This window comes from Cyprinus carpio, chromosome B5 (genome assembly GCF_018340385.1).
Source record: "Cyprinus carpio isolate SPL01 chromosome B5, ASM1834038v1, whole genome shotgun sequence".
NCBI classification, from domain to species: Eukaryota; Metazoa; Chordata; class Actinopteri; order Cypriniformes; family Cyprinidae; genus Cyprinus; species Cyprinus carpio.
In genome coordinates, this window is record NC_056601.1 from 33,335,276 (window position 1) to 33,352,213 (window position 16,938).

At 35.0% G+C, this 16,938-nt stretch overlaps 1 protein-coding gene across 1 annotated transcript; it reads left to right on the forward strand.

Moving 5' to 3' along the window:
* The first annotated feature begins 11,089 nt into the window (after nucleotides 1–11,089).
* Nucleotides 11,090–14,360, forward strand: LOC109094784 (zinc finger and BTB domain-containing protein 43-like). Its single transcript, XM_019108488.2, has 2 exons — nucleotides 11,090–11,263; nucleotides 12,859–14,360. The coding sequence occupies exon 2, from the start codon at nucleotides 12,881–12,883 to the stop codon at nucleotides 14,123–14,125; it is 1,245 nt and encodes a 414-aa protein (XP_018964033.2). The 5' UTR covers nucleotides 11,090–11,263; nucleotides 12,859–12,880; the 3' UTR covers nucleotides 14,126–14,360.
* Nucleotides 14,361–16,938: the final 2,578 nt, after the last annotated feature.

The following is a 16,938-nucleotide window of genomic DNA, read 5'->3' on the forward strand; positions in this document are numbered from 1 at the left end:
ACTGACGGAACTGAGCAGTGAGATCAATATGGGTTCACAGGCCACAGGATGACATTATGGGAAAGCAAACGTTCTGCCAATGATAACGCAGGGAAACGTCAGAGCGTCTAACTGTGTGAGCTTCATTAATTCCCTCAGTCCAGCAGCAGAATATCAATAGCCATCTGAGAGGTGCGGACGCTCTTCAGCGGAAAGATCTGCCAAAAACGTATTAACAACGATTTGTGGAGGAAAAACTGTTGTGAATTCTTATCAAATCGGCCAACCTTTCCCAAATCCACACAAAGGCCACGCCGCAATACTGAACTAATTTTTCACTTAAGGCACTTGCGAATCAAGCCAGCAAAGGTCGGCTCCCAAGGCAGCGCAGAAGAATGAAGACATTAAATGTGCTCTATGTATTGATTGGTTTGTTATTAGTTGGGGAGAGAGGAGAAGAATCAAGGCAGAAAAGTTGTGTGATGAACACCTGAGGTCTAAAGAGCATTCGGCAATAAAAGCAGGATTTGGATCTGCGGCGGGAAAACAACTGTTGACTGTTGATACTGAACTCAACATGGAGGCTTCCAGCTTGAAGTCCTTTAGTAGGACATCTACAAAGAGACGATCACTGATAAAAGTGGGAAAGCAAAAACGAAAATTCTCTTGTATATAATGACTTTTATGGTGTAAAAAATCTTCAAAGGGGGAAAAAAAACGTATTTAGACACAGATCTGATTTGGTCAGAATAAGCTGCAAGGTGGAAAAGATCATGTTTGGAGGCAGATATGGGAAATTATTCACTGCTAGACCTAAGACTTTTCATATAAGCAAATTAAATGAGATTAAACTGAGTTTTGCTTAGGCAAGTACCACTCATATACCTCCATGTGATTTGTTTGCATGTATAATAATTGTATAAGGGATTGATTTATTTATTTATTTATTTATTGTATACTGTTAAAAATGTTTTTTATTAAGCTTTTTTATTTTGCCTGTTATTATAGTACATCAAGTTAAACTGATTAAAAATAAGAAATTTGTCTTTGGTGAATAGCTGAAATAAAAAGTTTATTTAAAAAAAATATATATTTTAAATAACCTGTTCATTTGATTGCATCTATTGTCATCATCTGTAAGTCGCTTTGAATAAACAAGTCTGCTAAATAACTAAATGCAAATTATATTGTTAATATTTAATTTTAGTAAATTTTATTTCAAATAATGTATTTTTTCTTTTTTTTAAGATCCTGTTTTAGTTTTTATTAACTATATACCCTGACAGAAGGCAATACAATTATATATATATATATATATATATATATATATATATATATATATATATATATATATATATATATATATATATATATATATAATAAAAAATTATAATAATTCATTAAAAACATTATTAGGCTGCATTTGTTTGATTAAAAATATAGTAAATACAGCAATATTGTGAAATTTTAATTAACTATTTTTATATTATATTATAAATTATTATAATATATTATTATAATATTATAAAAATATATCATTATAATATTATAACATAAATTATAACTTTATTTTACAATAATATAATAATTATATTACAATAAAAATATTATTTATTCATGTGATGGAAAACACACACACACACACTGTTTTGTAGGACAATACAAATAATCTTTATTTATTAAGTTTTTCTTTTATTTTATTTTTTGGTTAAAGTTATTTGTTAACTTAAACGAGAGACATGAAAAAGGAATTCAGAAATCCAAATGAAAGATTGATATGATTCCAGGTGAGCTGGGAACGCTGTTTGTGAGAGAGTGAGAGACAGAAAGCCTGTGGTCTTGTGGTATCAGCATCCACATGGTTTGAATTTCTCCAAATCCCACTAAGAATCTCCTCAGACAGAACAGGTCGACACGGAAATCCAGATGAAGATACTGCAGGGGACAGAGTGGAATCCAGACTCTTATTAAAACATGCATTATGTGCTGCTGGGATTACTGCAAGCTTGGATAAAGGAAACATTCTTTTGTTTGAGGAAAAGCAATGCAGATAAAAAATAATGATGGAGAACAGATTTATGACTGATAACTCAAGCATGGTCGCTGCATTTCTAAACAAATGAATATGTCATTTAAAGGGTTATTTCATATGCTGATCAACATCATTACAGAAATATGCCTGAATCATGATGAGCTGAAGTCTCTTCTCTCTATGTTAGGCTGATGTGACAGCACTGGCCTCCCGACCTCCTCATCCTCCACTAAAGCTTCTGCTTAATTCAATTAAACTCTTAACTGCGTGGAGAGTCTGGGTAAATATTATCGTAAACTTCTCCACCTTCCTACAGCGACAGAAATCGTCATGTTCACATGAAATGCTCCCGTGGTGCTCACCAAATAATGTTCAGTGTTCAATTCAGATCTTGAAAACTTAATCATGCCGAACTATTTTTTTTTTATTATTTTAATTTATTAATCTATTTTTTTAAGTATAAATATGCCTATTTTCACTTGCAAACACCAGATTTTTTTTTTTTTTATAAATGAACCTCTTGATAATTTCTTGACTTCCAGCTATATATTTTTTTTTTATTATTATTTGTTATTATTATTTATTTATTTGTTTTTGAGGTTTATGTAACTTTTAATATGAGACCCTGGACCACAAAACCAGTCATAAGGGTACATTTTTTGAAATTGAGAGTTATATGTCATCTGAAAGCTGAATAAATAATCTTTCCATTGATGTATGGTTTGTTAGGAGGACAATATTTGGCAGAGATACAACTATTTGAAAATCTGGAATCTGAGGGAGCAAAAAAAAAAAAATCTAAATATTGAGAAAACTGCCTTTAAAGTTGTCCAAATGAAGTTCTTAGCAATGCATATTACTAATCAAAAATTAAGTTTTGATATATTTACAGTAGGAAATCTACAAAATATCTTCATGGAACATGATCTTTATTTAATATCCTAATGATTTTTGGCATAAAAGAAAAATCTATAATTTTGACCCATGCAATGTATTTTCGGCTATTGCTACAAATATACCCCAGAGACTTATGACTGGTTCTGTGCTCCAGGGTCACAATTATTTTTTACAGATTTGTGCATTTTCTGAACTTAGTTTGGTTTGTCTGAAGTCATGATACAGAAATTAGTTTTTATGTATATACAGCAAAATGTTTATTCAAGATTTTTTTTCCCCCCATTCACCTGCGTTTGCTCCCCTTGAATGTTCTTCTGTTTGCAGGAAGATGCAGTATGATGTATGTCCTGTTGCTCTGCTGGTTTAATGAAAGGTGAGTTCTTCAGGCCCGAGTCACGTTTGCCTCCAGCCGCCACTGCGCTGGGGGCACAGACAACAATCCCAGGATTCTGTGTGCTTTTGTCCGGAAATAACAGACACAAACCGGGGGTCAGACGCTGAGCTCTGGAATTTAGATGAAAGACGTGGTCTGCTGCGGCAGGTGGGGATGCTTAGCTTTAATCAAAAGATGATTGCTTTTGTTTGACTTCTTGTCTTTCAGTCTTGTGCTTCAGGTCAGACATGCCATGTGTTTTTATGTGCTCCGTTCTGAGCTATGACTCCAGTTCGACAGGTGAACCCGGGATCAATGTTGCTATTGCAAATTTAATTTCTTATAATTTGCAGTGAAAATTATAATTTGATATAACAAGACAATACACTAAATTCTATGGTAAAATATCAAATATATATTTTAATGTTAATGTTTTAATGTTTTGTGATGAAATTTATGTACCGTGTACCTGTTATGTGGGATTTTGGTAGTACATATTAATGATTACAGTAATAAATATTAAAATGTATAGTCATTTTTGTCAATTACAACTGCTAGTATTATAACATAAATTTAACCAACATTTTTTTTTTTTTTTTAAAGAAGTGCTCACCCAGGCTTCATTTATGTGATCAAAAATACAGTAAAAATTGTAATATTATGAAATATCATTATTATTTAAAATAACTATTTTCTTTTAAAACATAATTTATTTCTGATTATTATCCATGTTGAAAACACTTGTGCTGCTGAATATTTTCATGGAAAAGAGCAGCATTTATTTGAAACAGAAATGTCTTTACTTTCACTTTTGAGTTTAATGCATCATTGCTGAATAAAACTATAAAGTCCTTTAAAAAATGTAACAAGGGGTGCAGCTTTTGCGCTTACATTACCATACTCGAATCTGGGCAAGATGTGGTTTTTATCACACGCATGAGATTTGCTGCTTGTAATTGCTAGTGATCATCAAGTGCTTTTAGGGGAAGTGACATTTTCATAATGGACAAAAAGTATTTTTTTTTTTATCTGTTATATCTGCATGTACATATAGCACTTGTATGGCTTGAGTTCACAGGTGAATGTGTATTTCTTTCCCAGCGCTGTGTCCCATGACCCCAGATCTTCATCTAAAGGCTCCATATCCCTGACTGAACATCCAGTGAGGCCTCTCTAGATCCCTGCAGATGTTCCTGTCTCTATCCTCTCGATCCAGGGCTCTCAGGTCCAAAAGTCTTGGCTATACTGTAGATCTGCTCCAGGTGAACAATGGATTCTAACTATATTTTTAGCAAATTCAAAAAAAGCATCTATACAGACAATTCACTGCAAATTCCAGCTAAAATGAACAATATAGCAGTAAAAAATTTTTTTTTAAAAATCTTTTATTCCTATTCACACAAATTATTATTATGGGGCAGATTGTTAGTTGATAAATACTTATTTCCTTTGCACAATACTATGTTATGACCTCAAAATGCTTTTTTTTTTCATGATTTGTAAACTAATACATTTTTGGCGTTTGCATCACAGCTCCATTTATGATTTGTTGGCAAAAAAAAAAAAAAATACACTCAAAAAAACTTCTTTAATGGCATCTACAGGTTTCATAAGTAAACTTTCCATTGCACAAAATCTTCTTTATAGTGGAAAAAGGTTTTTTAGATTATTCAAATACTCTACACTTAAAAATAAAGTGTAGAGTATTTGTATACTCCACAACATGGTATGCCACACACTGCACTTTAACACTTACAGTTCAACACCGAACTATTCAATACAATAATCTACCTGCTACCACTGGATATGGATGTGCATACCATGCACATCCATAACATTTCTGTGTCCAGCCCAAGTACACTCTGTTGCACCTTAGCATATTTTCATGCGTATATATGTCTACATAATGTAGAATGTGTACATTCTGTGTATAGTGTATAATGTGTAGTGCTTACTGTATGTATGTACATATTGCGTAAATGTGTAGTGCTAACTGTAAGTATGTCCAATAGTACACTGTGTGTACTGACTATATGTATGTGCATATTGCACATTTTCACCTGTTGAAGTCTGTATGGTTATATGTTAACTATTTCTGCAACAACAATATCACTCACCAAAGAATATCACCCACCAAGGCAAATTTTCACTTGACAAGATACAATAAAAGTGACTTGACTTGACTTAAATGTGCTTTATTGGCATTTATGGTTCCATGAAGAACCTTTAACATTCATGGAATATTTCCATTGCACAAAAGGTCCTTTAAGATTATTCAAATTTTGAGAACTGTTACTTGAACGGTTCTTTGGGGAAGCAAAATGTTTTTTTCTATGACATTGCTGTGAAACCCCTCTATTTGAACCTTTATTTTTAAGAGTGTTCATACTTGTTCCTTTAAAAACTATTCACTGAAAAGTTCTTTGAGGAACCCGAAACGGTTCTTCACTGCAAAAACTCCCTTTTGGAACTTTTATTTTTCATCATTTTGCAGAAAATGTGACCATAGGCACAAACTTCCAATGAGTCTGGGTTGGGATTCCTCTAACCGCCCTCACCAAAGCTTCTGCAGAATGAAGAAAGAAGAAAAGACTTGCCCACAGGTCAATAACATTTGTGAAGCTCCAACCTGAAGTCTATGAAGCTTTCGCCAAAGTAGTAGGTTTCAATCCAAGTTCTCTCTGTGCCAAAAGCCCCAGAGTTCCTTCATTTCAGAGCTTCCCGAGTTCCCGACCCCAAGCCCATCTCCACCTTGAGCTCACGTGAGACAAGGCCCCTGGTCTTATAAAACAGGCTTTTGTTCTCCACGGCTTGGCCCGGGTCTCTGAGGATGAGAGATGCAGTTAATACCCAGGGAAGTTGCCCTAATCACCCGGCGCTATTACTGCGGCCAATATCAGAAGAGATGACAGACTTATTGATTCCAGAGCCGCAGGTGGACACAGGTGACTTCCCCCCTCCACGGCCTCAGGTTTGATCTCCGCTCGGCTGGGCAGGAACAGCTCCGTCTCACCTGCGCCGTGGCACACAGAGTCCATCTCAGACCATTAGCTCCAGAACTGAGCTTAAGCCCTCAATTGGGCCTGATGACTCCTGAGTGTACAGCTGACTGAGACGCTGCTGCAGTCTGGGGATGGTCTGCTCGACGTGTCTCTACAAAAGATCTAATTCTTCTGAATGTGAGGATTTAAAGGTGCACTCTGCAATTTTGTGCTAATTTTAAAAAAACAAATGTTACAAAAAAAAAGGAGAAAAAAAAAGTTAGTTAATCTGTTAGTTAACTTACAGTGAAAAATATATTTTTAAACAAAAAAATTACAATTGTGAAATTTAGTGTATTAGAAAAACGTAATAGTGAAAATTTATATTTGATATATCAAGGTAATGCATTATATATCACTGTAAAAATCGATTTAAAAAATGTTTTTGATGTGATGGTTTTAATGTTATGATGGTGAAAATGATGAAAGACAATGTGGTGACCAGACAGTCCAAACATTATGAGTACAAGTGAGAAATAAAATATATATGCAAGCAACCATTTCCCAGAAAAGTCTCAATAATAAGTGGTGAATAAATGGAGAAAATAGGAAAAATAGAAGGAAAAAATGTGCATTTAAAAGTTGTATAATGACTGTAAACCTGTATAATTGACTGTTGTCCCATTTCCAACATACAATAGGCCATACTAGTCAAAAGTTGGTGCTTTTTTAGATTTAACATTAAAATAAAGTCATCCAAATATGAAATATCAAAGCAAAAATGGTGACCAAGAAAATATAAAACATGCAGAACAAATGCAAAAATAACAACCTTATCTTTTTCCTAATAAACACACCACTTCTGCCAATCCAAAAAATCAACAAACAAATTTATTATGAATTTTACAATATTACTATCTTCAAAAAGTGTTTTATTTGTTTGTTTGTATGGAAATTTATACACTGGCACAATAACGTCCACAAAACTCATTTCAGAAATTTAAGTGAAAGCCTTTAGATCAAAACATCATGAGAGACATGCATTCAGTCAAGTTTCTCCATAGCTGCGATAGTTTAATGCATCTTGCACCACTTCGCTTGAACCTTTAGTAACACAAGAAATAAAACAATAAAGAAAATACATTCAGTAGTCTCCTTCTTCTACACTAGAAAGTAGATGACAGCTTCACGAGGCACAGGTGTTTCTGATCAAATCACTGTGCAATAGTGCCATAGTTCTCCATAAGAGGTGTTAGTGACTGAGTTCTGGTCACCTAAGGATCAGCAGGATCTAGCGTGAGCAGTTTGGCTGAGTGTGCACGCTAAGTGTTGGCAAGGTCTCTCTTGAGCTATGCCATGTTTTGTGCTTCGCTCACTGTCTGTCAGTATGGGTGAGATTGCTGGTAGGAATATAATCATACACTATTGTGCTTCCCTGAGATCTATAATGGAAGCCCATTGAGTTTTCTGTCACCGCTGGCCTTGATAGTGTGTCCATCAAAATATTGATTCAGTGGGATATGTAATGGCACATTGATTTTCTGCTGAAGGTGAGGAGTGATGGACAGAAGCCTTTTCGTTTTTGCCGCACGACTCAATCAAACCTCTGGACGCTCATTCTTTGAGTTGAGGGAAGGGATTTTTATTGTTTTATGGCTATCGAGCTTCAGAGAAGGTTAAAGTTGGTATAATATTAATCTTAAAACTAACTTTGACAATCGAGAGACAGAATCTGACTTCCCCAGAGAAGAAGTTTATTGCTCATCAGGAGGATTCACTGAAATATCAACTTGGTCCTAGTTGATTCTCCTAAAATTATTTAGCAGAAATAAAAACACAAGGAAACAGTTGATGTACAGTAAAAGTGTAGACTTATAAAATGACCGTGGATTGCAGCCAAGATCATTAAGTTCAGAAATGTTTGAGTTCAATGGGGATCTGACTGAGTCAGGGTAAAACTCAACCCATTAAAAAAAATTATAATAATAATTATAATTGAAATGTTTACTGAAATAAAATTTTATATATAGATATATATATATATATATATATATATATATAGATATATATATATATATATATATATATATATATTTACACACATACAGTATCACACAGAAGTGAGTACACCCCTCACATTTTTGTAAATATTTTAATGTACCTTATCATGTGACAACACTGAAGAAATGACACTTTGTTACAATGTAAAGTAGTGAGTGTACAGCTTGTGTAATAGTGTAAATTTACTGTCCCCTCAAAATAACTCAACACACACCCATTAATGTCTAAACCGCTGGCCACGAAAGTGAGTACACCCCTAAGTGAAAATGTCCAAACTGGGCCCAAAGTCTCAATATTTTGTGTGGCCACCATTATTTTCCAGCACTGCCTTAACCCTCTTGGGCATGGAGTTCACCAGAGCTTCACAGGTTGCCACTGGAACCTCTTCCACTCCTCCATGATGACATCACGGAGCTGGTGGATGTTAGAGACCTTGCAACCCTCCATCTTCCATTGGAGGATGCCCCACAGATGCTCAATAGTGTTAAGTTCTGGAGAAATGCTTTTTTTTTTTTTCCTCAACTGGTTGCCGCCACACACGCTTGACACCCTCTGAACCAAATAGGTTTATCTTGGTCTCATCAGACCACAGGACATGGTTCCAGTAATCCATGTCCTTAGTCTGCTTGTCTTCAGCAAACTGTTTGCAGGCTTTCTTGTGCATCATCTTTAGAAGAGGCTTCCTTCTGGGAACGACAGCCATGCAGACCAATTTGATGCAGTCTGAGTACTGACAGGCTGACCCCCCACCCCTTCAACCTCTGCAGCAATCATACTGTACGTCTATTTCCCAAACACAACCTCTGGATATGACGCCAGGCACGTGCACTCAACTTCTTTGGTCGAGCATGGCGAGGCCTGTTCTGAGTGGAACCTGTCCTGTTAAACTGCTGTATGGTCTTGGCCAGCATGCTGCAGCTCAGTTTCAGGGTCCTGGCGATCTTCCTATTGCCTACGCCATCTTTATGTAGAGCAACAATTCTTTTTTTTTCAGATCCTCAGAGAGTTCTTTGCCATGAGGTGCCATATTGAACTTTCAGTGACCAGTATGAGAGAGTGAGAGTGATAACACCAAATTTAACACCTGAGACCTTGTAACACTAAAGAGTCGCATGACACCGGGGAGAGAAAATTACTAATTGAGCCCAGTTTGGACATTTTCACTTTGGGGAGTACTCATTTTTGTGGCCAGTGGTTTAGACATTAATGGCTGTGTGTTGAGTTATTTTGAGGGGACAGTAAATTTACACTGTTATACAAGCTGTACACTCACTACTTTACATTGTAGCAAAGTGTAATTTCTTCAAAAATATTAACATTAAAATAAATAATAAAATATACACAAAAATTATAGTTTATTACTCAAATAATTGACAAACATTATAAATAAATTTTATTTCAGTTTTATATAATTAAAATATATTGTATTTCAGCAACATTTCTTACTCAAATAAAATTAAAATAATTAAAGCTAAAATGACTATTAAAATAATAAATAAAAACTAATAAATAAAATTAATATAATCATTAAAAATGACAACAACAACAAAACTTTAAAAAAAGAAAAGAAAAAAATGGAGCAGTTTGTATAGGGTAAAAAAAGGTTAAAAAATGCAAATGATATAAGCCACCATTTCACAAAGCTTAATGGCAGCAGTTATATGAACATACATCCGTTGAACATATATCAAATTAATAAATAGTCACCTTTGTCCTCATTCCAGAAAGATTGGATATAGTGGGTAACTGAGTAATATTCAGCGCTTCTGATAGCATTATCGTTCTATATTTGAAAACTAAATGAGTTCAGTTACACTCTGACAGCTGGGCGATTTTAATAGACATGGGCTATATTTCATAACAACTGCAGTGATGTTAAAAGTCAACATGGACAGTCTCGCCATATTATATTTATATTGTTTATATTAGTTTCTCCATGAACGAAGAATAGCCCAAATGAGGCTTTTTTTGTTAGTTATCTGTTTAATTTTTAAGCAGTTGAAAATAAATAAATAAATAAATAAATAAACAGATAAAATTAAATTAAACTGATCACACATTCAAGGACCTGCTCTCGTTTCACACTTTCGGGCCAAAATGTCTGTTGCTGTAGCGCTGCGCTTATCCTATAGCGCCACCTGCTGAGCGTTTTTAAAAATACATCAATTAATATTTTTTAATTAAGACCACAGCAACCTACAAAACCCGAAGAGCCTGTCTGAACATGTTAAATAATTTAAATAACACCATAAGGCTTGCTGTGGTTGATACCTCAAGGGAATATCCTTACTGAAGGCCTTTAGGAGTATAGCCTAAAAACACTTGAAGCTTGTCTACTTGTTATAGCAGATTAATACTAACATTTAAGAAGTAATTAAAAACAAATAATAATAAATAATAATAATAATAATAATAATAATAATAATAATAATAATCTTAGCACCTATTCTGAATATTTTGTTGTTGTTGTTGTTTTATTGATAATTTACCAATATTAAGTCTTCAACCATGACCACAAAGCACTATGAGTAGCCTAGCTTTTAGTGTATTTTATTTTATTTTATTTTATCATTTTATTTTATGTTTCGCACCTCATTTGTGTATATAAATTTAATTTATTTTAAGTTTAGCCTATTGTAGTTTACATCTCGCTCCTCTTTTTGTGGTATTTTCTTTTATTATTTTCTTTTCTTTTTAGAATAAATTATGTTATTTTATTTTATCACACCTCTGTGTCACTGTTTTTGTTGTCTACAGTATAGCTGCACTGAAAACACATGTCAATCTGGCACTCAGCGGAAAGTAGGCGTGTTTGTTTACATTTCTTCCTGCGCCACGCGACTGTGCGTGATGACGTAAGCTGTACGCAGCGCTCTGGCTCTCGGAAGAGAGAAGGCACGTTAGCTTTCAGAAAACCGGACTAAAATGATGCAAAAACCGGTAAGACGGAACTTTTTATTATATCGCGAGTGAGGCAGAAAACTGTACTAATATTTACGCGTCTCCTTCATGACCAACAATGTCTCTTTCGCCTGTTAACATCTATAAAGTCTCTTGATATGCTAGCTAGCAGTATAGCAGGTTAGCCTGATCTCTGATACACTAACTGTGAATTTTGACAGTTAACTAGTTTCAAAGATATGTTTCTTCCTCCGACTATCAACATAGATTTGTTTTTAAGATTATATATTATGTTTATTTCCATGTGGAAGATTTTGCCGCCAGAAATGATGTCATTGTGGTTTTTGCAGTCTCTTATACTCACAGTGCTCTCTTTCATCTCACCGCATAACATCTATAATTCCTTACAAAAACGTCGCCATGGAAACCATAGTTACCGCCAAAATACCATAGTTACTACATGTAGTTATTGTTACTAAAATCTCGATAAAGTACAACTGACCTCCTGCAATCAACAGTATGACATTTACTATATACGGACTGTGTTACTATAGTATTTGTATTAAATGGTGCATTTTTGCGGATAACATAGTTAAGCTTATGCAAATTATTATTATTATTATTATTATTATTATTATTATTATTATTATTATTATACACATTATTTAATTAATTAACTGATAAGATTCCTAATAGACTTATGGCCTATCAAATGAAATGAATACTGTGTAGTATGTAATTATGTTTAGTATTGTTGTTATATAGTTTTGCTGGTCTTGATTTTATGAACAAAATAAGTAACAAAATGTGTGCTTAAAATCAAACTTTGAGAACAGGGAACTGAACGCAACGGTGGTTATTTGTTTTGTTTTTTTTTTTTTTTTTTGTCGTACAAAAAAAGAAATCAAACTTTGAGAACAGGGAACTGAACAGAAATATTAAAATAAAACAAATACAAACTTTGAGAACAGGGAACTGAACAGAAATATTTACATAACATAAATGCAAGAACAACAACAGACATCTGATTTTTCTGCTTAACACATAGATAACATTGGGATAAATATTATATGTGATCCTGGAGCACAAAACCAGTCATAAGTAGCACTAGTATATTTAGCAATAGCCAAAATTATTGATTTTTCTTTTATGCCAAAAAATCATTAGGATATTAAGTAAAGATCATGTTCCATGAAGACATTGTGTAAATTTCCTTCCGTAAATATATCAAAACTTAATTTTTGATTAGTAATATGCATTGCTACGGACTTCATTTGGACAACTTTAAAGGTGATTTTCTCAATATTTAGATTTTTTTGTACCCTCAGATTAGTTGTATCTCGGCCAAACATTGTCAGATCCTAACAAAGCATACATCAAAAAAGCTTATTTATGCAGCTTTCAGATGATGTATAATTATAATAAATATAATCTGATCTTATATGACTGGTTTTGTGGTCCAGGGTCACATGCAAAGTGATATATTAGCACCGAGTTTGACCAGACAGTGAAGCTTATTTATGTTGCTTTCCAATTATGCAATCATTTGCATTTTGTAATTTGCATGTAGCATGGTTTTTTTTTAGTTTAGATGATTTTGACTAGTAAGCTAACCTACCCTGCCTTTATCTCAGAGTGTTTAGATTCTGTGTAACCATGGAGACTGATGCACACTCCTTCCACGTGGAGTTCCCGGATTTTTCCTGCTCGCTCCTGAAGAAGCTGAACCAGCAGCGGCAGAGAGGGCAGCTGTGTGACCTCATCGTGTCCATCGGCGGCCATCAGTTTCGCGCCCACCGCGCGGTTCTGGCCGCCAGCTCTCCGTACTTCTGCGATCAGGTGCTGCTGAAGAACAGCGCCCGCGTGGTGTTGCCAGACGTCATGCATCCGTGCGTTTTCGAGCAGCTCCTGTTGTCGTGCTACACGGGAGGGCTTTCGGTGCCGGCTGAAGAAGTGGTTTCCTTCTTAACAGCCGCGAGCTTCCTGCAGATGTGGCACGTGGTGGACAAATGCACTGAGCTTCTGGAAGTAGGGAAGAAAAACCGGATCGACCATGGATCGTCTCCGAAAGGTGATGGTTATACCACTGATAGTGAGGACGCTGGTCAGACTGCAGGTCAGGGAGAAGATCTAGCCGATTTAGATCCTGCTTTAGGTCCAGCGACGTTAGAAAGCGCCGGTTGTTCATCCCCAGATGATCCGAGCAGTGAGAATGGCTCGGACGCAATGGAAAACCAGTGCTCTAGACCGGCTTATGTGCCGCCGAGCATAATGGGACACAGAAAGAAGGTGCATATTAAATCAGAGAGGCAGAATCGAGATGCTTGCGGCAGCTTGTTTGGCGGCGTAAATGATTCAGACGATCCAAACATAGCAGAGGATTGTTTTGACGAGAAGCTGGTGGAGTGCTTGGATCGAGACTGCTCTTATGAAGAGCCGTTAGACTTCTACGGGACCTCCATGGAGAGCTTTTCGCAAGCCTCGGATGAGCTTTCCAACCCGACGTCCAGGGAGAAGCTCCAGCTCGAAGGAGGTGCTGATGATTCTAAAGGGGAGACGGCGGTTGACGACGGCTTAAAGGAGCAGACCTCTCACTCAGGCTTCGCTTCGGTGGTTTACAAGCTCTATCCGTGCCAGTGCGGCAAAAGTTTCACGCACAAAAGCCAGAGGGACCGGCACATGAGCATGCATCTGGGTCTGAGGCCGTTTGGTTGTGCCGTTTGTGGCAAAAGCTTCAAGATGAAGCATCACCTGGTGGGCCACATGAAGATCCACACGGGCATCAAACCCTACGAGTGCAGCCTGTGCTCCAAACGCTTCATGTGGAGAGACAGCTTCAACCGACATACCTCCACGTGCGCAAAGGCCCATCAGACCCGACGGGCCTCCCAGAGCTGCTAGAGAAACCTCTGAGAAACCTCAGCATGGAAGCATCCTTGACCTGAATGCCAAACTAGCCACTGTACACAGTAGAGTTATTTTAAACAAGCACCTCAGTTTTGAACAGAGGCCTTCTGTTCAGTTCATTTGTTCAGGTGTAAAGTATCGGTCAAAAGTTGGGAATAATTGCATTTTTGGTAATGTTTTTAGAAGAAGATTCTCATGCTCACCAAGACTGCTGTAAATTTGTGAAATTTGTGTTATGTATTAATCAAAAACCAATACAGAAATAAATTGTGAAATATCATTTTATAATATTATTACAATTTGTAAGTTTGTTTGAATATGTTTTAAAATGTAATTTATTTCTGTGATGCACAGCTGTATTTTCAGCATCATTACTCCAGTCTTCAGTGTCACATGATCTTCAGAAATCATTCTGATATGCTGATTTACTGCTCAAGAAGCATTTCTGATTATTAATCAACGGTGAAAAAGTTTTTAATATTTTTGTGGAGAACGTTATAAATAACCATTAAGATTATTATTATTATTATTTTTTTAATGAAATTAACAAGCATGCATTAATATAATAAGATTTATATTTCAAATAAATGCTTTGAACTTTCTGTTCATTAAAGAAATCCGGAAAAAATGCAATACAGTTTCCACAAAAATTATAACTGTGTACAACATTGATAACAATACCATTATTAATAATTGAGCAGCAAATCAGTGTATTAGAATGATTTCTGAAGGATCATGTGACACTGAAGACTGGAGTAATGATGCTGAAAATACAGCTTTGTTCATAAGAATAAATTTCTTTTTTTATGCATTACAATAGAAAACTTTTTTCTTTTTTTTTTTACTGTATTTTTAATAAAATAATGCAGCATTGGTGAGCAGAAGAGACTTCTTTAAGACAACATTTAAAAAACATGAATTATTTCAGACTTTTGACCAGTCTTCGATCTCCTCATAGAGTGATATAAAGTCAACACGGACTCTTCTTAATGGATGTTGTTGTAGTAAAATGCCATTTCATGTTGACTTCAGTGTCATTCTAAAGTCTCCGAATGATATCTGAAGGAAAAATATGAGCACATTCTACACAAGAGCCTTGAATGCTGTCGGAAAATTCAGGTTTAAAGACTCACTAAGCGCTTTGGAGTTTTAACAAGGTTTATCTTATGTAAATAGAAATATTCCCCGATGCAGCATTATGCTGGATATCATTTGCTTTATTTGAGCTGGATTCAGTGTTTGGCATCAACTCTATTGTAGCCAGAGTGTTTCCAATAGGATTTCACAGAGAACAGCGCTGCTTTCAGCTGCTAATCTGTTCTAATCCATTTTATGCTCTAAAAGTCAACAGATTTATTAGGAGGATTTTAAAGGGAAAAGTCAAATAAATTCTTACATAATGCTGCATTGTTGGCATTGACATTTTCATCTCCTTCTGGAAACAGTGTTTATGTATGTGATGTTCATTTTGTCAAGTTTTTATAATGTGCCATAATTGTAAAATATTATAAATGTCATCCCTGTATGGGCGAATCTTATGAAAAATATCTCCAGGTCATATCACACACACACACACACACACACACACACACACACACACACACACACACACACACACACACAGTATTTTGCATAAAGATATCGAACCTTATTAAGCACATTTATTATTGTGATTTGTTTTACTGTTTCATTTCTTTGTAATTCTCAGTATTTTAAATGGGGATTCTCATTACAGTCTTATTACTGTAATACAGTAATAGAGATGAATCCTTTTTATTGTCGCAATTTTTTAATATCTTATGATCGTTTTGGTAGTAAAAAAGGCTTTTTCTTTATGCAAAATATAACTTTATATTGCCATCAATTAATGTTTTTCTTTTGGGGGGGTTGAAATATGACCATGTGCTTGATATGTTTTTAAACTTCATCTGTATAGTATTGAAGTAAAGTGGATTTAAGAGAGAAATATCAAAGCACAGCCACCTGTAAATATCAAATATCAGTGAAATGAAAAAGAGGACACATCTTTATTGTTTTACTTCACAAAGCCATTTCATGCAAATGTCAAAAGAGCACAATAAGCAAATGATAAAAGGGTGAAAGGGCTGTAAAACTCTTGTAGAAAAGCAGCAGGGTGTTTATTTTCTGAATCTAATGTACAGGATGGTCGGATGTCTGGCTTTCAGTAGTCTGTTACAACGGTCTGTTTGTGAATTAACTGCAAACCTCTGTTACAACGATACCTCAGATGCTGTGGTATTCAGTAGTTTGAGATAGTGCATGGAATTTAATTAGAACAAAATGTAAGCTAATTCTATTATAGTTTTAGATCAAATAAATAGGGCTTTTCTTAGAATATTGAATTATACCTGAAAGTGTTGTAAGCTGGTATAACACTCTAAAGAGCATTTCAAACACGTGGTTTTGGCAGTTGCCAAGTATTGGTGAATTGTAGTATGTAAATATTGTTTGGATTATGTTTTTTTTATTATTATTATGAATGTGCAAATTTCTATATGCCTCAAACAGAACAAACAAGTGACAATCATGTAAGTGGAAACAGAATATATGAAAGCTAAGTAATCAGTACGGTTAAAAACCACTACCTTTTGGTAGTCAAAGTCAATCAGAATATTTATGGAAAATAAATTCAGCCATGTATTAAATTATATATCCATTCTTTGTCAGTTTTTTTTTTTTTCAATAAAGGTTTAAACAATTTAATACATGGTATTTGTGTATGTATCTTATAATATAATGTGGTAAAAATATATGTGATTTTTTTTAATTGGAAACAGTTATATAAA